Genomic DNA, 22,472 nt, shown 5'->3' with positions numbered 1-22,472 from the left:
TTGCCTATGACTTCCAGTGGAATAAATCTCGGCTGATAGTTCATACTAGTTATTCTCTGGCACGGATGTTTTATGTATTTGAAAGGTGTCAGGGTCATTCTTACCAAACGAACTAGATGTAGCCAAAGTCATGTGCAGGGGAAGGTAAATGCGAAATAGAAGAGGACGATATCAATAAAATGACTTACTGAGTATATGTGAAGGAAACGGGGATCATTCATTGGCTTCCCTGGTGTTGAAAGGGAAGATGAAAAATGCTTGCAAAAGAGGTTCTGGCGAGGTTCGAACTCGCGACCTTCTGCGTGTAAAGCAGACGTGATAACCACTACACCACAGAACCAACTCATAAATACAACTCACATTTTCATCAAGGAAAAATATCTACCCAATTTCAATGATTCTTTTAAACTGGACAATTGTCCCTGATTGCATCTGGTTTTTCGTCTTTCCATCATCTCTAGACTCGACGAACATTTTGTTATTGTTCGGTGAAGCCAGCAATAGCAAATGCAGCAGAAAACGTAGCGAGTGCACAAAACTGCTCTGTAGAGGGAAGGGTAATACTTGGTAGAGGAACACAAGATAACTAATCAGTGTTACTGACTAAATGTGTTTGAAATAGAAATCGTTACTTCAACAGTCTGGTCGTTATCGATGAGAAGAAAAACAGCTTGCCAAAAGAGGTTCTGGCGAGGTTCGAACTCGCGACCTTCTGCGTGTAAAGCAGACGTGATAACCAATAGATGAACAGTAAATTGTCTTCTGTTTCACTTAGACACACTGGACAAACATCAGTGTTTGACAGTCTAATTTAAAAGGCAATAATATGAGGAAATTTAAAATCTTACTGTACGGAATCTGTTGATTTATCTGTTTGCCGCACATTCAGCCAAATATCTTTCCAATTAATATCAAAGGAAATGCTATCCCACCAGCTGATAGCTACTGGTTCCATGAAATGCTTTTCCTGAAAACTTCGTAACAATATTTAGCTGTAAATACTTCAGCAGATACATCCTGTTCATCAGTTGTGCAGATTATGTCCCCTGAGTGAAGATTTTTAACAATATCAGATAAAATTATTCTTTTCTACTCTGATGGAAGCGCATATAAAATGATCCTGTAACATTGTTGTATTGTACTAGTGTCCATCTCATGTAAAGTGCCATGGACTATTTTCACAATAATTTGTTCAGACATGAATTTTAAAATGACTTCGAAACAAATATCTTTAATACAAATAATCCCACTTGCAACAAACGATTGAAACATGAGAGTATTTCCATTATATGTAATCAATTGATTTTTAAATAGTGGTTGATTCACAATATCATTTATATTCTGAAGTAATAGACTTTTCCTTCGTTAATTTCATTCCATGCGGCGAAAAGCTCAGCATAAAATGGACTTATATTCTGCAAATAATATTTATTATATTAAGAGATAAGGGATGAAGTCCATTGTCAGAAAATGTTGCATTTAATATTCTAACGTTTGTTTCCCAATACAGTTGAGCTGGCTATTGACGAAGTCTCTCAGCAATTTCAGTCTCATTATTTCTTAAAACGTAAGTTTGGTAGATTTAGACCTCCATTTAAACAGACACCAATGCAAGTATCAAATGCTTTTGTGGCAGTCGTATTGTGACACACACAAAAATTACTAATTTAGAAATGACGAAGCCTATTTTTGCCCAATAACAAAAAGTCTGATTTTTCAATGTTGATTTTGGCACCCGTTGACTGGCAATAATACGTTAACTGTGCGAAATGATTTAATGACAGAGCTCACATCTTAGACAGTGATTGGCATCAGTATGTTCATATATTAAAGAGGAAACGTTGGTGATTTTGATATTTTGAATGTGAGGGTTGTCTTTCATAAACAGGTTTAATGGTTCTCAAATAAGAACAAACAACACTGAGCTCTGCCTTACCCCACGTGATGATTTGAAATATGGATTTATATGTCCATTACACTTGACAGAACTTTTACTGTCTGTACATAATATTTTTTATTCAAGATACATGAAATTATTCCAAAATTTGAATTCATGTAAAATATCTGACATGTAATTGTGTGAAACTCTTGATATATTTTAATTGTGTGCAATGTCTCTCCGTGGTAAACACCATCTGACATTACAGACTTGAGTCTAAATCACAATATAATTTACAGTCAACAATGATTAGTGCAATAGGTCTGTATTATTTACCTCTATTTTATCGCCTTCCTTTTTATAGAATAAACCAATGGCACTTGTTTTCAAGACCGTGATAATTCCTTCTATTCAAAAATACGCTTAGTGACATAATGGAAAAGAGGACATAAAATCTCTCAAAACATAAGTTAGAATTCATGCAACAGTTAAACCATCAGGAGTTTAGTGCATCAGTCAGTTGTTTTTTTAGAAATGTGAAGATCGCAATAATCCGTTTGTTAATCAATAATCGACATGTCTAATATTTCAACTACCTGTTCTTTATCATAATCAAATCCTTCATATGTAACTTTTCATAAAATGAACGTTTACAGTGTCCTCCGTAGTTCGCAACATTGTCAAATTCAGTGATAAGTTCGTTGATCAAATACGCTTGTTGCTTAGATTTTTCAAATTCCCCCCCCAAAAGAAGTGCATTGATCAGATTCAAAAGTAAATTGTGTTTTTGATCATAAGATCACCCCTACATGAGTTATTTTCATGATCTTCCAATTTTCTTTTAAATCGCAAAGTTGTGGGGATGTAAAATTTCTTATATTTGTACATCTTTAAGTTCATTTTGAATAAGTATCTGTTTTTGACAACCTACCTAGTTTGCCTGAAAAAATTCATGAACATCTTTTTAATTGATACCTAGATGAGCGGTTCTCATTAAAAAAGTGTTTATATTTTTGCTTCCTCAATAATGTCAAGAATTTCGTGATTAAAGATTATTAAAAATCCAAAATGTTGGTCCTCTTTCTATCTACATGAGAACTGTTTGTGAAAACACATTTTTTCAAATTTACAAATCTGTAAAACCATTGACATCAAATGCCCATATATCAAACATGATAAAAAGTAATAAATACATATTAAGCATCAATATTTGTTTATCTAAATCTTTTCTACAACGAGGCCTTTCTCCAACATCCTCATTAGGCCACAGATGCTTCTTGTATTGCTTACACTCCCTGGGGCACCATCTCCACGGTAAGGCTGTGAAAGAAGATTGTGATTGTTCTGTGTAGAATCTACTATCACATGGTCGTCTGCATGTATACAATTATCATCACACGGAGATAAGTGGTTTTGGGGCATCACACCTGTACTTACCAACAGGTGAACTTCTGTCAGTTGTTTCTAGTGATATGTCAAAGACCTGATTGTATGGTTCTTTGTCCAAATGTGACACACATTTTGTCAAACAATTCCTCAATATCCTGCATATTGGCAGTAACGAATCCCCTCAGGAGCCAACTCTTGGAGATCATGCCACATCTGTTTTCATGTCAGTTAGGCCATCGTCATTTTTATCATTACTATAACTATCACCCTTCGTATGGTCTCACTCTTCCTGTCCATTCGTGACCAACTTGTGTTATTCCGGGACAAGCCGAATAGCTCTCGTGCCCTCTGGAAGGACTTGATATTGGCGCATGAACATCAGAACTACTTTAACCAAGAACGATAACTCTATTCCTGTTTGATTCCAATAGTACCGAATATCACCGAAGCACGCGTACATTGTATTGCTGTTTTGGTTTTTACTATTTATTTTAAAGAATTAAACCTATTTGATACAACTAAAAGCAGGAGAAAAACATATTTGTTAAAGACATGTTCTGATGTTATTATTACCAGATGTTCACCTTATATTTCCAATTATATTTCTAAATAGGGGTTAATAATGACAAATGGGATTTGCTTTATTGAAATATGTAAATAAAATTCATAAAAAACAGCTACATTAAATCACAAAGCAGAAACTTCAAAATGACTTTAAAATATTTCTCAAACTGAACATTCGTGTAACCATGCTGTCATGCCCCAAGTAGAATTTTAAATGAATTCGCTGAAAAGTACATGAATGACCAAAACAAAGTCAGACTAAAATATTCCCAGATATGTGAAATTCATGCCCAATGTTAGAGAGTACAGTTGATTAGTTACATGCAGATATAGATCTGATATTATTGTTTTGAAACTCCTAGCGATTTATAACTACATTTACTAAAACTGTTGGAAGCGCACGTACAATCTCCACAAGTCCCGCAAGATCGTCCGAAATGCCGTCAACTGGACCCATGAGATCCGTTATGTCAACAAACGCAGTATCGTGTAGTTGAATCTCTTATCGTCATTCGCATGATTCTTATTAAAAACTTTACATTAGTCTGTTAGCTACGTTCTTAGTACTTTCAATATGACGATATATATTTTTCATGATTTTTAAAACAATAACATAATGCCATAATCGATTTATGGAGTCGGGATTATTTTTATCAAAGCACCGCAATCATTACGCACTTTCTGATTGGTTTGTCGTATTTTCACACATAACAAGCATCGAGACGGGGACGAGTCTTCTTGGAGTTTACGGAAAGGGGCGAGTGGTGACGAATGTCTTTCCTGTCGTGAAGCTGTGGCCATAATGATATTACCAGCCAAAACAGCATACCTTAGGAAACGTATTGTTGGTTTAAAACATTTTTACTGAAATCTGTCTGAAGCTGACTTGAGTTATACTTTGGTATTTGTCACTCAATATGAGCACATGTGCATGGAACTGAGTGGGTGTAGTTTTACGTCGCTTTCAGCAATATTCCACCAATATCACGACGAGGGACACCAGAAATGCGTTTCACACTTTGTACCCATGTGGGGAATCGAACCCGGATCTTCGGCGGGTTTAACCACTAGGCTACCCAAAGATTCGGTTAGAATTGGTCTTCAGCAACCCTTTCTTGTCGTAACAGGCGACTAAAGGGATTGGCTTGACTTGTCAAGAATTGAGTAGATCGATTCTTATGTTATCAGTGACTAGATTATCTTGCACGAACTCAATAATTAACAGACCGCTGTCATTTTGGGGACATGCGGCGTTAACAGACAAACAAACAAAAGTGAAACACTTTTTATTAATAGAAGTATAGGAACGTGAAACACACAAAATTAAATATGTATTGTGCTGTATTAAGGTTACAGCTACTCATGTGAAAGACACGTGTAAGCTTAAAATTGAGCATAATGTACATTTGGAGTTTTAAGCCACTCAGATATAGCATATGGTGCAGCTGAGTGGGTTACATCTCTGACTTTGTGGGCTGGCGATTCGGTGCCTTACTTTAAGAGTGTTGGTTCAATTCCCAGCTGGGATAGAACCTGAATTTTACTGAGGAAGTGTTATCCCAAATATAGCTAAGGTGAACTACAACTGAATGAAGGCGCATTTAAGAATAACATGTAACTACAAATATACCATTCAAAAGAGTAGGGGATACTAGTATTCCAGTTTGCGAGCATACCACTAGCCAATGCCAATGCATGTGAGAAAAAGTAATATATATCCATACAGATGAAACATTTCCAAAGGAATGGAATTAATTGTCACATTTTCCCTTAATTTCTCTTCATCATCTGTTTTCTCCTTGGCTTCGTCGTTTGCATTTTATCAAACTTGTAAATACAATATCCCCACTTTTTAATGGTATATCATACATGACATACAGGGTGAATATTGTTTAATAAAATTCTCCTGATAAACGTGATTCACAAGTATGTTCAGTCATAGTATGACATTTATTGATATTGCAACATTTAAAAAATATGAGATGTGAATTGCAATGCACATATTTGTCAGTTCCAAAGTACTTCATAAATAGTTCTGAAATAACACTTGTCAAGACTTGATAACAATGTGTCAAAAGTTTTCCATTTGCTATATGTTATATAAAAAGCCATTCATCTAAGTAAACAAACATGAGCATATGTCTTAGAGAGGGAAATTTTAATGTAATTCCCACTGAGAAACGTGAAGTGGAACTGGTTATAAAACGATCATTTGACCCTGGGAAGAATCCGCCAGGTTGTGTCTCATTATCTTGCTGTTGGATCCTTCTTTCAAAAAAATACGAAGTATAACAAAGAATTGAGAAGGAGGAAACAGTAAAAATATTTCCTCAAACCAAATCCTAAAAATATGAGACGGTCAGTCACTAATGATAAGACTACTTTGTTGGCATCATTTGCGACGACTATATCATTGTAAATCTTGATACCTCAAATGTATATAGAAATAATACATGTGATCATTGTCATTCACACAACGCATCCTCTGCCACTTGAGCAAGTTGAATGTTATTCTGTACTATATATATATATATATCACAGCAGTCTATCAAATGCCCAGTGAGTGATCTAATAGTTAAATATTAGCAATATTTCAGCCGTATCGCGACTAAAACAAGCTATAGAAATATAATAATTAAAGGTAATGTATAAAATGCATTCAAAGAAGGACAGTAAAACAACTATATAGAATATCACAGTCATAAATCTAAAACTGGTAATTAACTGTAAAACATTTATACTATATATGACAGGACAATATAGAACAGACTATAGACTGCTAACAACTGAAGGCAGATCACAATACTGGGGACTTTTGCTTCCTGCATGGACTCTAGTTGGTTATACACCATCCCTTCAGATGCTGGCAGTTTTGGACAATCAAGCCATAAAATAAAATGACATATATACGGCGGTTAAAAAGTAGTATGTTTAAATTTACTTTGAATGTTTTGGGACGTACCTACCCTCTTAGGAGGGTAACTAGTTTACAGTACTTTAACCCCCTTCAGGACACAGCCACTAAAATCTCAATTGTTAATTTAAACTACCAATAACGAAGCATTTATCTATTTACACAAATTTATGAAAATTTATCTAACAATACTATTTCTTTTAAAAATGAAATGATTAAATGATAATTCACACTAAAAAGATCCTTCAATGTTTTGACATTGAAATATTTATCCCTTGTGATGGAAAAATCAATACGGCCACGCAGGACATGCTTGACCGTGATTCTTTCATCACATCAAAAGCCTAGAAACTCTACTGTGATCTATGGCTATAGACGTAAACGGACCACTGACTTTAGTCCGATGTAACAGTACTAGTAGTTCGTTATACACTTTTCGACCAAATTATACAACAGTGGCCGGGACAAGTTCGTTACATCCGTCACTTCGTTATATCCGTCATTTCTTTTTGACTAAATTATACAACAGTGGCCGAGACTAGCTCGTTATATCCGTCACTTTGTTATATCTGTCATTTCTTTTCGACTAAATTATACAACAGTGGCCGGGACTAGTTCGTTATATCCGTCACTTCGTTATATCCGTCATTTCTTTTCGACTAAATTTTACAACAGTGGCCGGGACCAGTTCGTTATATCTGTCACTTCGTTATATCCGTCATTTCTTTTTGACTAAATGATGCAACAGTGGCCGGGACTAGTTCGTTATATCCGTCAGTTCGTTATATCCGTCATTTCTTTTCGATTAAATTATACAACAGTGGCCGGGACTAGTTCGTTATATCCGTCATTTCATTTCGACTAAATTATACAACAGTGGCCGGGACTAGTTCGTTATATCCGTCACTTCGTTATATCTGTCATTTCTTTTCGACTAAATTATACAACAGTGGCCGGGACCAGTTCGTTATATCCGTCAGTTCGTTATATCCGTCATTTCTCTTTGACTAAATGATGCAACAGTGGCCGGGACTAGTTCGTTATATCCGTCAGTTCGTTATATCCGTCATTTCTTTTCGCCTAAATTATACAACAGTGGCCGGGACTAGTTCGTTATATCCGTCATTTCATTTCGACTAAATTATACAACAGTGGCCGGGACTAGTTCGTTATATCCGTCATTTCTTTTCGACTAAATTATACAACAGTGGCCGGGACTAGTTCGTTATATCCGTCAGTTCGTCATAAACGTGTTCGTAATAAACATAGGTTACTTTATCTTAATGACACCTTCACCAATAATTGACTCTGAGTACTCATTCGTCGTTTGAGTGAACAACACATATAATTTGCTTTGGTGACCAGTTGCGAAATACCTTATATTCTTTGCCAAGATCATGTCGTAGAAGTCTGGTATATTATTACCTTCCCTTTCCCTTTTCTTAATTGGCTGAGTGATTCTTCAAGAAGGTGACTTCGATGTTCACTGCTGCGTCATTCGGCGGATTTCATCCTTACACTACATTGCAGATGCTGCAGCCCACCGTCTTCGGTATTCCACCTGGTGTGCTCTGACCTTGACCGATGGTAGGGGTAGATGTGAGATCCCTGTTTGTTAGGTCTACAGATTCTGTGTACATAACCTCCACGTGAACTGCATCACGATCCAAGGTCTTGTATATGGAAGATTTTTTACTCAAATATCTGTTGCCCTGCGGATCAAGCTTGAGCAGGTGTTGCTGACAGAATCTGTCTGCATCTGAACCTGAACGTGTCAGAACCAAGGTGACGTAGTGAATTCGTGAGCGCCTGCGTGAGACCATTTGGGAGCTTCTGCGTAAGTGGTTGCGTGGCCTCTTGCAGTAGAAGTCAGCAAAGTAAAGATTTGCTGAATCATTAAACACCTCACTCAGCGGTAGTTTTACTCTCCTGGCTCCAAAAGGCGACTTGTGGGGGATAGTTCCTCCCTGAAGTGTCACGTTGAAGAACAAACCCTTCAGTCTCCCGTTTATGGGACATCGTGGATCCCCGCCATGGTCCTTCAGGTAAGGTTCCATGATGTTATTGTGCTTGTCCTTGATGTCATCAAAATAGGAGGATGGCTTGTTGCGGTAGAAAGTAGAAACTGTATCCGAACTGCCTGCACTGCAGTGTTCATCAGCTTTGCGAAGCAGCTTTCGCAGATATTCTGAAATAGGGCGGGTGGTTGAATGAGTCTTATGCCTCTTTTAGGAACATTCCAGCAATATCACGGCAGGGGACACCATTATGCTTTGAAATGGGACATTAAAAGATCATGAATAGAAATACTGTAATACTTGCAATTAGAAACTTAGATATTTGTATTTGCAAACTTAAAATATCCACGCCAGACAACACTCAGTCTTGACTATCTGCCAAAACAGATTTCATAACATGTCATATTGTAAACAAGGATGATTCTTGTACGAATAAGTTACTGAAACCCATTATGAAACATGTAGACCTAATCTTAAATTGCATAAATGTGTTTTTATGTTTGCATAGAAATACATAACATGAATTTGATTTGTTTGCTAAAACTTTTGAAACAATGTAAACAAATGTTCAAATATCAGTGTTGCTTTTTTAGAAAATATATACTGGACAAAAATAGCTAGGGATATGTGTAAATTTTGAAATTATGAATAATGATCTATTTATTCATTGACACCCTGATAAAATATCAATCATAAAAATACCAATATCCTAACTTATTTTGTCCAGCATATGTGACCTTAGTTAAATGTCGAATCTATCCTGGATATTTACGCACACACACGCGCACACGCACATGCTCACGCACATTTACACTGATCCGTATTGTTATACCTGTGCTCCCCGCTTCAGCCATGTTGATTTGTCAAGCTGGTATCTTTCCGACTCTTCTGTGTACAGGTGCTACAGCAGAAATGTTTGTGGTACCGATTGCTTGACGATGTTTACAGCTGAGTTCAGAGTATTCTATTGTCCTTTGCATGAAAGGAAATCCAGGAATAGTTACTTTCGGTTCCGATTCAAGTTACCTGGAAAACTAGAGGTATTGATTAACGCTTAACAGCTTGGCTACCCCACCACCACTTGCATAGGAACACATGCCCTTCACTCATCTAAGTGTATGTGTGTCGCGAACCCCATATTCACTAGACGAGTGATTGAGTGAGTGACTTTGACTTAACCATGACGTTAGCAAACGTTCAAACGCTGAAAAAAATAGTCTTGTATATCAGGAGATAGAGAATTGCCTTACTCCATAACCGTCATCAGATGAAAGGTCTCCTACATTACATCTTCCATATTCACGAACAATAGCATAAGAGTACGTTTCTGTACCTCTCTATATATAAATCTTTCAGCTGAATCTGTCAAATGGTTCACGAAAACTGTAACGGTTATACAAGAGACGTTATACCATAGTTTATAAGGTTATATTATTGGCAAATAATTGTATTGCACTATATTGCGATTCTGGTACCCGTATTCCGATACGTATTGCGATATTTTGGTATCTTCAGTGTTTGACAGTGTGTGATATTGATTGTACATGCAGAGTCTGTTGTCTTCATACTAAAGCCCTAACATAATGTAATGGTTGTAATAACTGAAATCACGAATTTAGATTTAATTTTGAGGGATTGTATTTTCTTTAGTATGAAATTTATAGTGTGTAAAGTATGCTGTTTAACCCATTATTGAACCACATAATCTTATCTGCTAAGAGATATATTTACACTTGCACCTTGACAAAAACAATTCCAAAAGTTGATAATTACTTAAGGATGTGAACAGCTGCGTTTTTGTGTAAAGTTTTGTTAAGAATTCGCCAATTTTCACTGAGTTTCATGATTTATTGAACTCATGACAATAATCGTTTCAGCTTTATAAAATTTGTTTTACTATACATCAGTTCATGTGTAAACAGTACCTTTAAACAGTATGGAATATTTTGCAAACTCTAGTTTAGAACAGTTGCCTGAAGTAAGTGGCTACATCTACACTAGTGAGTGTGACCTTTGATGGGGAGTATACAAGCAACAACCTACCAACACAACAACATATTTCATACATGCCCCTGTACGAGATTCCAATAAGTTTAACGCTGTTCGTTGTTGACATACACAGGATGTTTAAGTCGTGTATAGCGTCGTAGTTATGCCTGTTGAGCCTATACAACCCGACACAGCAACCCATGAAGTCGTCCCGTGCGATATGCAGTTCCTAGAACCTGCAGGTCAAGACGACCTACTTGCGGCAATTCTGACTAAATACGAATTCAATACTTTAGTGCATGGTACAAAGAAAATATTGAATAATAAATTTCTAGTTGCACGAAGCTTGCATAACGTAATGGGTTTGTTATTGAAGCTCAGCCAGCCGCTAAGGAGATATCAATAGGAATATTTGACACATTCCTACTGAATAGCATGGTAATGTACAAACAGCGATAGTATGGCAGTATGAGTTCATATAAGTGTTTCGTTTGTTTGTTTGTTGTTCTTTTGCTATCTATTTTGTTGCTATATGACAGGAGTCTGTAAACTGAAGCAGTGATTGAAATTATGAGAGCACAATTATATGATGTAATGAACTGGATGGAATAGCTGCAGCGACATGCATGTGAAGGATATCGTTTTAGGGAGATGAACATATCCCGAATGTCTAATGGGAAAGTGAATGAATGAATGTGAATGCGAGGGTGAATGGGAGAGTGAATGATATAATGGGAGAGTGAATGGGACTGAATGAGTGAATGGGTGAATGGGAGAGTCAATAGGTGAATGGGAGAGTGATGGGTGAATAGGAGAGTGAATGGGAGAGTGAATGTGTGAATGGTAGAGTGAATAGGTGAATGGTACTGAAATGGGTGAATAGGGGAGTGAATGGGTGATTGGGAGGGTTAATGGGTGAATGGGAGAGTGAATGAGTGCATGGGACTGAATGGGTGAATGGGAGAGTGAATAAGTGAATGGGAGAGTTACAATTTCACATCGCAGCCACAATCTTCCAACCATATTGTACTAGTGTTCAGTATACAATCATGTGCAGTTAAAAGAACCCACGAATCCGTTGGTATATGACCAGATGGTGGCCACGTGAATACGCGCAAACACCTAGTTGCGGGTACAGCAACCTGCATTCAACTTTGACAAAATACTGTGACTACGTGTCCCAGTCCACCCAGCTGTGAATGGGTAAATCGTAAGGATGGGAAATCCGCAGTGACTCAATGCGCCTAGTGGCTGCAAGAGTTGTATGGTCCCCAGGGAATTGGGATTGTTGATAATACGACGTGCCTTTTACGATGGATATCCAATGATCGAGGGAAAACAAAGCGCCTTTGAGCAGCTGAACTGGATATTGGCAAGGGAGTTACACAAATATTAGCTTAAATAAATATTGGAAAATAATAAAAGGCTGAACACATTAAGCTGTGAATTCAAGTTTTAATCACTTATATATAAAGACAAACTGACGTTTCTTTTACTGCTTAGTATATATAATCGTTGTGTCGAACTTACGGTTATCGCGAAGTAAACGTTATTCTTATTAATCACCATTTTGCTGTAGAGTCGAACTACACGTAACTCGAAGTAAACGTTATTCTTATTAATCACCATTTTGCTGTAGTGTCGGAACTACACATAACTCGAAGTAAACGTTATTCTTATTAATCACCATTTTGCTGTAGTGTCGAACTACACATAACTCGAGGTGATAATGTTGGTCCCTACAACTTCGACACCCGTGAAGATCCAGCTTAGAATTGATCTTCAGTAACCTATGCTTGTCGGGGCGACTAATGGGATCGGGTGGCCAGGCTCTTGCTTGACACATGTCATCGTATCCCAGATACTTAGATCGATGCTCATACTGTCTGGTCCACACTCGATTATTTACAGACCGCCGCCATATAGCAGGAATATTGCGGTGTAAAAATAAATTCACTCACTCACTTCAACCTCGACAAAAAGCTGCTTGACCGCCCTGTGTTAGAGACATTCATTTGTATTAATTTTTGTAACTCTTTCTTGTGTATATGCTTTTATGATTTGTTACGACTGTAAATGTATAATACCTAATATTTTGACTAGAACGTTTCCAACACATGTATTTTGTTCGTTCGTCACGCCTAGCGCCCGGATTCGATTCCCCACATTGCTGCAATGTGTAAAGCCCCGATATGGTGTCACCCATCATGATATTATTGGACTGGCTGACTGAGTTTAGTTTTACGCCGCTTTTAGCAATATTTCAGCAATATCACGGCGGGGACACCAGAAAATGGGCTTAACACATTGTGCCCATGTGGAAATCGAACCCTGGTCTTCGGCGTGACGAGCCAACGCTTTAACCACTAGGCTACCCCACCGCCCCTGATATTATTGGAACAGTGCTACAAGTAAGTTTCTTCACTAAGTAAAAGAGCAAAACCCAACTCACTCACTCACCCATTGGCATAACCTTAAGTGTGTGAGTGAGAGTATAGTTTTACGCCGCTTTCAGTGTCAACTCAATGGATGTGGTTGAAATATTATTATTTTTGATATTTTCTTGTTAATGAATGAAAACATCGTTTTAAAACACCATCAGGTCACAGAGTATAGTAGTTTATGTAGACTGACTGAGTATGGTTTTACGCCGCTTTTAGCAATATTCTAGCAATAATACGGCGGAGGACACCAGAAATTGGCTTCATACATTGTACCCATGTGGGGAATCGAACCCGGGTCTTCGGCGTGACGATCGGACGCTTTAACCACTATGCTACCCTACCGCCCCTTGCATAGGAACCAATGTCCTTCACTCATCTAAGATTGACTTTCTTTATGTGTAACACTGACAACGTATTTCTTTACCATTATTGAGATTTAGAACATGTAACCATAGATTACCTACTGAGACGGGCCGCTGGTATAATATTCCAAGGGAGGAGAGAACGTGTCATCTATGCGCTTCTAAAAGCATCGCAGATGAATATCATAATATTTGTCAATGCAAAGCATTAGATACTTTGAGGAAACAATATTTACCCACCTATCTAACCTCTTTTCCCAATGAAACAAAAGTTCATGAAAATATTATCTCACTAAAACATCTCGAGACATAGTAAATCTATCAAAACATATCCTACATCTATCATCTGTGGTCCGAAAAATATGTTGTTTTCTGCCTTCTTGAATTTGAATTTGTACAATAATATGCTTACAACCCACCAAGGTGGTTTATGAGAATAAAGAATTGAATTGAATTGACAATGTACTCATGAAACAAATCGAATCGTTTTATTACATATTAGGGTGAGAAACAACAATGAGAATGCACAAAGTGAAATTCAGGATCTAATGTGAAGGTTGATAATGTACAATGTCAGCTTATACATGAAGGCAAATAATTAAAGGTGTACATATAGCACTGCTCATATTCTTACAGCTTTAATACGTACTGCACATTACATACAAATAGCTCAAAAAGGAAACGAATATTGGTAAAACATGAAACGGTTGGAGCTTTTGCTTCGTGAACCACATTTTCCAAGAGACCCGTGAAGATCCGGGTTAGAATTGATCTGCAGCAACCCGTCCTTGTTGCAAAAAGGCGACTGACGGGATCGAGTGGTCAGACTCGCTGACATGGTTGACATGTTGCATCATATACTAATTCCGTAGATCGATGCTCATGCTGTTGATCACTGGATTGTCTGGTCTCAGACTCGATTATTTACAGACCGCCGCCATATAGCTGGAATATTGCTGAGTGCGGCGTAAAACAACAACCAAGCAATCATTTTCAAAATACCCCTTTTTCATGCTTCAGTATCATGAACGTTCAGTTCGTAGAGTTTATTTATGCGTTATACACTGGATGAACGCAATGAATTCCTTGCATTAAGCCTATCACTACATCTGATACCATTTTATCCTTGTCTGCTGTGCTCCGACTTAAAAGCAATATATTGATTATAATTACTATAGTAACTCCTCATTTGAAACTCCAAAATAGTCCCTGTACGTTTTACTTGTTCCCTGTTTAAAGAAAATGTGTGAAGCATATCAATATTAAGAAAGTAATAATAGCCCTATCACAGTTTCGTTCCGTTTATTATGATTTAAGTTGTTATAAGGGAAAATTTCATGAGAAATCTACTGTGTGCAGATACTGTAAATTGAATGTCCTGGAAGATGAATACCATATTCTGCTAATTTGTGATTATTATAGTAACATTAGAAGCAAATATATACCAAGTTATGTTACGAAACAACCGTCAAAACATAAATTTATCCAACTATTGTCAACTGCTAACCGTTTATTTATTGAAAATATTGCTTTGTTTATCTATCATGCTATTTTGAAGAGAAATCCACTCTGCCGTTGAACTTTGTATATACTTCTACAATGGGCATGTGGCCTTCAGTTCGACTTCATTTGTTCGACTTATATCTTCAAATCACCAACTTACTTCTGTGAATTTGTCTAAATATATATATATTTTTGCTATGAAATTGTATGAATCACTTCATTTGTACTCACACGATAGCAATGTTATGCACTATGGGCCTGAAACGTGAAAAAACTTCACTACATGTTGTCACTGGTTATTAATTATCATCAAATTTTGATAATTTTCTGCCTCATTAACTTATTTGTTCGTATAAAGAATCCATTTCGTTTCATTCGTTGCGCGTAAACCAGTATATTGCAGTGACAATCATCCTAGAATTTCTGAAAACAACATACACATTAAACACATTATACACATTTTTTACAAACAAGTATGTTAATACTTAACACTTAACACACGAATACTACTTAACACACAAATAGAACAGTAAACAGACATGTGCATGGCATCAACTATAAGTATAATACGATAATATTAGATGTTGGAAAAATATGTCACTCCAACAGTTTTACACAAGCAAATTGTGTGATAAAATCTACATAACTACATAACAAGGCATATCATGGGATAAACATGTAAATAGTTTTTACACTGGGAATGTGTACTGGGAATGTCAGGAGACACAAACTTTTGGGGAACATCTGGCTTAACAATTTATACCCCCATCCATTGCTATTATTAAAACGTATGATTTGGTTTGGTACTCTGAAACTCTGAAAGAAATATTCTTTGTTGAAAATCATATACAAAAAATAATAAAGCAGAACATATAAATCATAAATGGGGCCTTGTCTTCCCAGTATTTTGATGACTTTAAAATGTATCCATATATACTTGATACCATCTTTCTCTTTTATTGACTTATATATGTTTATCAATATGATGTTGACATACTACCTGTGCATCATCTATCTGTATGTACCACACTTTTGTAATATGACATTGTAGTCTTTGGAACAAATAAAAAGATTTTTGGTCGACACGTAGCATCTAGTGGGATGACGGTAGGTGGGGTAGCCTAGTTGTTAAAGCTTTCGCTCTGTCACGCCTAATACCAGGGTTTGATCCCCACAAGGGTACAATGTGTGAAGCTATTTCTGGTGTCCCCAGCCGTAAATTGAATATTGCTAAAAGCGGCGTAAAACTAAACTCAGTCAGTCTAGTGGGATGATCTGTCATTGAATCTGCTCAAGTCCATTAAATGGAGGTTCACCAGTCATCATCATAATAACCGGGCTCATAGCCCAAATAATCATTATAATCATAGACACAATGATCATAATCGTCATAATCATCGTACATCCATAAATCTATGCCATTATCAAAGTCAAAAGGATCGTCATATTCCACGGTAGGCACATATCTTCTTCCGGGTTCGACTCCAACATTGCAAATCCCACAACCACCAGCTTTCCGTATTCCCCGATACTTTGCCCACGCCCGTATATCCCAGTAGAACTTAGGATTCTGTTTGAAATGTCAATATCTTCTGTGTAGAATACATCGACAAATACTTTGGATCGCTTCAGGGTCGAGTACGCATAGCTTTGCTTTCTCAGGTACAAGTTGTTCATGACATCGAGCTTGATCAGGTTCTCTTTACAGAAACGATCCGCCTCTGAATCAGACTTGGTCAGAACCAGGGTAACATAGTGGATGCGGTTGCGAGAGGGTTTGCAGTAGAAATCGGCAAAGTACAAATTTGAGGATTCCTGGAAGACCTCACTCAGTGGAACTTTAACTCTGGTGTTTCCAAACGGTGATTTGTCTGGTATACCCCCACTGTGTAGCGTAACTCCGAAAAAGAGGCCTCCAAGTTTGCCGTTGATTGGACAGCGCGAATCACCCCATCGTCTTTGGTTCTCCTTTTCATAATGCCATTGTGGTTATTCTTGATATCCTGGAAGTAACTGGCGGGCTTATTACGGTAAAGGTAATATACAGCTTCAGATGTCCCACTTTTTGCTGTGGTCATTGGCTTTGTCCAACAGCTTCTGAAGATATTCTGCAAAATACATATGGCTTGCCAATGGACAGTAAGGCGGAGTTCAATATGAAATGTGACTTAATCGAAACTTTAATCTGGAAAAATGTAGGTAAATGATCTACGATGTCAATCGTAATGCTTGTTAATTTCGAAAATTTAATTGTAGGTTTAATAGAATGTATGGTAGACATGGTCGAGAGAAATATTTCAACTTTTCGTGAGTCTCACAGAGGTATGGTTTTTATCATAATCAAAACAATCAGTCAGCGGATCGGGCCGGTGGTGTAGCCTAGTGGTTAAAGCGTTTGCTCGTCACGCCGAGGATCGGGTTCGATTCTTCAAATGGGTACAATGAGTGAAGCCCATTTCTGGTGTCAGTCGCCGCGATAATGCTGGAATATTGCTAAAAGCGGCGTAAAACTAAACTCACTCACTCTGTCAGCGGATCAGAAGCACAAAACATGTCAGAGAAACTAGTTTCTACGAATCCCGCCCCAGCTCACAGCCCCTTTACACCACAATATATCAATAAACCAGTAAATAAAAATAAATAGATAAATAGAAAATAGTATGGTAAGGTTGTATACACTAGTATATGTCTCATCCAGTGAGTATATCCATACCTTTTCCTGCACCAGTGCTTCCTCCTACCGCCATGATGGTATGTGTGTTGTTCCTACTAGTTCGTAACAACAGCAATATGGTTGTCGATACACGTTGGCTCTATTTATAGTAACAGTGTACTCTTGTGCAATGGTGTAGATTATTGGTATGGAGATAGCTGACGTAATGCTCAATTACAGGGTTCCTAGAAAATGTACTTTCATTTTCACTTCTATTTACCAGTATGCATATGAGTGAGTTTGTATGGTTTTACGCCGCTTTTAGCAATATTCCATCAGCCTCACGGCGGAAAACAGAAATGGACTTTACAAATATTACCCATGTGGGGAATAGAACCCAGGTCTTCGACGCGACGATCGGCCTTTTAACCACAAGGCTACCCCACTGCTCCCTGATATATCTGAAAGGCAACAGAGATTTTGTAACCAGTATGATAAATACTACAGGATATGATTTCGAAGGAGAACATATCCGAGGTAAGGTCAACCCCACTGTTTGATATGCTTGGATTCAGGCCCTGGACCTGGATTGTAAACAAGAGGCGTAATCACGTGGAATTGTCACTCACTCACTCACTCATGCCTTGTGGGGCGGTGGGTAGCCAGGTGGTTAAAGCGTTCGCTCTTCACGCCGAAGACCCGGATTCGATTCCCCACATGGGCACAATGTGTGAAGCCCATTTCAGGTGTCCCCGCCATTATATTGCTGGAATATTGCTAAAAGCGGCGTAAAACACAATCACTCACTCACACTCATGCGTTATGAAAAGACTGATCTGAGATAAACATCGTTCTAACATTTATACATTTTATATCAGTTACCTCTTCACAATATGTTTCTAATCGAGCTACTTTTCGCAGAAAACATTCAGTGGACACCACATCTCCTTAAGTTTCAGCATTCTTCAGATATCATGTTGTGAACTCAAGCTTTCGGCTGTGGAGGCGTATCAATTTACGCTTGTCATGGGCGTAAGCAATCTTGACTATCAGTTCTCCGAAACTATAGCCAAGACCGTTTTTCTCAATCCCCGGTTTTCAACGCAAATGGAAACAATGCTCCTTGTATTTGTCTGTTACAAATTGTGTTTTGTTGGTGTTTTTAAACGTTTCCCTGTTGCACTGTTGCAGTCCAGAAAATGTGTCACGGTCAAATGTCTATTTATATAGTTGTTTGTTGTTTGTTGTTAGTTAACGCCCCACTCAGATATATGGCAACGGTCTGTAAATAATCGAGTCTTGAACAGACAATCCAGTGATCAACAGCATGAGCTTCGATCTACGCAAATGCCAACCATGTCAGAGAGTCTAATGTATATCAATCGCATCCATTAGAATACATGTTACCATGACGTGTGATTGTTTGATTCTATGGCAGAAATAATCTAGGTGATGGGTTGAGTCAGTGAGTGAGTTGGGTTTCACGCTACTTTTAATAGTATGCAATAGTACATCACGGTATCTCCTCAACGTTGGAGGAGACAACAAAGTGGACCAGGTCTCAGACGTTTGTAACGTTGGTGAAATCTCAAGCACAGGGATGTCGTTAACAAAGAAACCAAAACGTAGGAAACTAGGATTCGAACCCGCAACCATAGGATTTGGCGTGCCGAAGAAGGGACGCAACTGTGCACAACGATTTCAGCCATTTGACCACCTGTGTCCCCTTCTCAACACGACGAATACATGGGTGAACTCCAACCAAATACCATGGGCAGAATATTGCGTGAATAATGCTAAAACAGCGTAAGCATTGCAATCAATCAGTCCATAAAAGTATTACATTAAAACAATTCCATTTTTGTGTAATTTTTATTAAAAATAGAATTGCTGAAATAACATTTTAAAGAATATATCACCTTGTTCGATAAAGAATCAAAACTGCAAAACATACATATAAACATCTATATAAACGTCAAGCCTGTAAATTGTAAACATTGTAATATCATATCAACATATACCTGTACTTGTGGTATCTATATATATATAAAGTTATATGAATGAGGCGAGGTAATGCATAATTGTGGTTTACACTGGCGTATGAAACTCAAAATTGGCATCAGAAAGCGATTTTGTTTATCCATTTAATGGAAATCGAAACGAGGTCACTCTTAATCATGGATATTATTGAAAATATGTCTTTTCATTTCTAGCATCTTTATAACACAATTTAACGCATCGTTTCTTTTCATCAAATTCTAAACGCTGGAAAAATATTTCATACAGGTTTAACTTTAGAAAATATTATTAAATACGTCTGAGGTAAAGAAGTTGGCCACGGTTTTATAATTCCCCTACATATCCACAAGGCGACGGGTTTCAGGGTTTTACCTCGAGTTTGGTATCTCAGCCAGGTGTGTCATCATGAACAGAGCGGGCATAAAAGGAATGAACAGTAAAAACTTATTGCTATTTAGACATAAAACAAATATTATTTACATAGAATGTGAAGATATTCGTCCTTTCAATGCAAATACTGCATGTCTTGATACTATAAACCCCAAGTGATTTCTATGTGTGACAAAACCTACACTAGCCACTGCGTGATGGCCACACATTCATCGTTCACTGATCGGTCTCCCATGGTGGCGGTCTGCAGTTTAAGACGGCGGTATTCAGACATACCAGTGGCAATGGTTGTGTCATTTGTCTCATCCAGCGAGTAAATACATCGGGCTGATGTTGAACATATTATTGAATACAGAACGTCGAAAAATAGCTGTGAAAACTATTTGAATGGATCACTGAAAATCAGTGATGACACCTGGTGTTCGCGGAAGGATAAGCATGTCTTGCCCTACCGGTAGCACCCGCCATTAACATTCGTCTTTAAAATGGAAGAATGTTTGGCCTCACGCCGTATGGCAGAACTCCTGCCATGCAGCGGCGACCTGTAAACAAACCAAACAATCAACTGAAAGAATCTTGTTTTGGGCCAAATTCAGGCCTCCTTAAAATATCATATGAACAGTCATTAATGATGACTTACTGTGTGACCAACATTACAACAGCCACATACGTGTGATTCTCGTCAGTTTTAAATTGGTGAATGTTAGTCTGTGTGGCTATCCACATCACAGTGGCCTATCCGAATTATTTCTTCATGGCTTGAGCAATAACTGCCGCTGGGTAAATTACACATCATAAGTAATCCTGCATGAACCCCACATAAGATTCAGCGTTGTAGCGTTGTAGCTTACACATAACCACAAGCTGATAGCCTAAACTATATTCTTGATTGGTATCACTATTTGATGGTTATTCACAAAAACGTGCTTGTCATCGTGTCACATGTTGTCAATCGCTCAATTGTCAGGTCCAGACTCGACTGTTTACACCGTACAGCTGTAACACGGCTGAAACAAATACATACTCATAATATAGTCAGAATTGTACAATCGTCTCTGCTTTGAGCAGACATTTCATATTCATGCGGGCAAGGTTTTGTCGCTACTATTCTGTAGTCGTCAGATCATGAAGGAAATAGCCATCAAAGGTCTCGTCGACACTGCAGATGCTACAACCAACCGTCTTCGGTCTTCCACCTGGTGTGCTGTGACCTTGACCAAAGGTACCAGTAAGAGTGAGACATCGGTGAGTCAGGTCTACAGCTTCTGTGTACATGACCTCCACGTGAACTGCATCACGATCCAGGGTCTTGTATGAAAAGAATGTCTTACTCAAATACGTGTTGTCGTGCGAATTAAGCTTGATCAGGTGTTGCTGACAGAAACTGTCTGCATCTGAACCGGGACGTGTCAGAACCAAGGTAACGTAGTGAACACGCCTACTTCTCGAGGGCTTGCAGTAGAAGTCAGCAAAGTAAAGATTTGCTGAATCATCAAAAACCTCACTCAGTGGCACTCTCACTCTCGTGTCCCCAAAAGGCGAATTGGCAGGAATGCTTCCGCTCACAAGTGTCACGTTGAAGAACAGGCCCTTCAGTTTTCCGTTTATGGGACACCGCGGATCCCCGCCATTGTCCTTCAGGTAAGGTTCCATGATGTTATTGCAGTTTTCCTTGATGTCATCAAAATAGGAGGTTCGCTTGTTGCGGTAGAGCGTAGACACTATATCCGAAGTGCCTGAACTGCAATGTTCTTCAGCTTTGCGAAGCAGCTTTCGCAGATATTCTGAAATAGTAATTTGTAGAGCTACAGCATGTAAACTTCCTGTACACAACTAAGGTTAGCAGGAGATGGTGTTTGTAATAACGACACGTACACACTACACCTATTCTCACGAAATGTGCACCAACTGATAACAGGAAATGATAAACAAAATCAAAGTTCTTTTTTAAATGAAGAGTCATTTTATTGTTTGAAAATCATTTATTGTTAACAAAATTCAAACTATCAAAAGCCAAAGTTAAGGATAACACGAAGATCGCCAGTCATGATTGGGTACCTACGATTGGGTAAACTAATTTGCATAAATTGATCATCAAACTTACTATACAGGTTTTCTTTTAACTATACGTGTTACTGAAATATATTTCACATAAGTTGTATCTATATTATATTGTGATAAACAACAAAACCTGGCCATTTTACAACTTGAATATATATCTTGTAATCTCTGTTACCGCAACTCTACCATATCCATATAGAATTTTTTAGAAATTACTGGTGAAATGTTGCTATTCTGTTACACTTAGTTACATTAAAAATACAAAAAGAGATTAACTGTTCCTTCGT

General features: G+C 37.8%; 2 protein-coding genes, 1 long non-coding RNA gene and 1 other non-coding gene across 6 annotated transcripts in view; all 4 read right to left on the bottom strand.

Moving 5' to 3' along the window:
• Positions 1–267: 267 nt before the first annotated feature.
• On the bottom strand, positions 268–340 carry Trnav-uac. The gene has a single exon. It is a non-coding gene; the product is annotated as a tRNA-Val (tRNA).
• A 4,762-nt stretch (positions 341–5,102) lies between these two features.
• Positions 5,103–10,418, bottom strand: LOC124276450 (phytanoyl-CoA hydroxylase-interacting protein-like). Of its 2 annotated transcripts, XM_046712109.1 has the most exons (3): positions 9,597–10,417; positions 8,604–8,934; positions 5,103–8,555 (listed from the first exon to the last, which is right to left on the bottom strand). In XM_046712109.1, the coding sequence occupies exons 1-3, from the start codon at positions 9,616–9,618 to the stop codon at positions 8,261–8,263; spliced, it is 648 nt and encodes a 215-aa protein (XP_046568065.1). In that variant the 5' UTR covers positions 9,619–10,417; the 3' UTR covers positions 5,103–8,260. The 2 variants fall into 2 exon arrangements, with proteins under 2 accessions (XP_046568065.1, XP_046568064.1); XM_046712108.1 differs by having other exon boundaries at positions 5,103–8,934; positions 9,597–10,418.
• Positions 10,419–15,381: 4,963 nt separating this feature from the next.
• Positions 15,382–18,044, bottom strand: LOC124276451. The gene is made up of 2 exons (XR_006898548.1): positions 17,776–18,044; positions 15,382–17,170 (listed from the first exon to the last, which is right to left on the bottom strand). It is a non-coding gene; the product is annotated as an uncharacterized LOC124276451 (long non-coding RNA).
• Positions 18,045–19,189: 1,145 nt separating this feature from the next.
• Positions 19,190–22,472, bottom strand: part of LOC124276449 (phytanoyl-CoA hydroxylase-interacting protein-like) — a 32,430-nt gene continuing 29,147 nt past the window's right edge. For both annotated transcript variants that reach the window (XM_046712107.1, XM_046712104.1), the window contains exon 3: positions 19,190–21,908. In XM_046712107.1, coding sequence (XP_046568063.1) covers positions 21,229–21,908 — 680 coding nt within the window. In that variant the 3' untranslated portion in view covers positions 19,190–21,228. The remainder of the gene's footprint in view (positions 21,909–22,472) is intronic.

This window comes from Haliotis rubra, unplaced genomic scaffold (genome assembly GCF_003918875.1).
Source record: "Haliotis rubra isolate DU_JTF1 unplaced genomic scaffold, ASM391887v1 Scf2097, whole genome shotgun sequence".
NCBI lineage: Eukaryota > Metazoa > Mollusca > Gastropoda > Lepetellida > Haliotidae > Haliotis > Haliotis rubra.
Note: the sequence above shows the minus strand (reverse complement) of the source record. Positions and strands in the feature narration are given on the sequence as shown.

What these genes read in the sequence shown, in the direction of transcription:
- LOC124276450 (XM_046712108.1), bottom strand. Translation starts at nt 9,618, where the DNA reads ATGGCTGAAGCGGGGAGCACAG. An exon ending in GGCTGAAGCGGGGAGCACAG is followed by an intron (nt 8,935 to 9,596) that starts GTATAACAATAC and finishes GCCCTATTTCAG; the next exon opens with AATATCTGCGAAAGCTGCTT.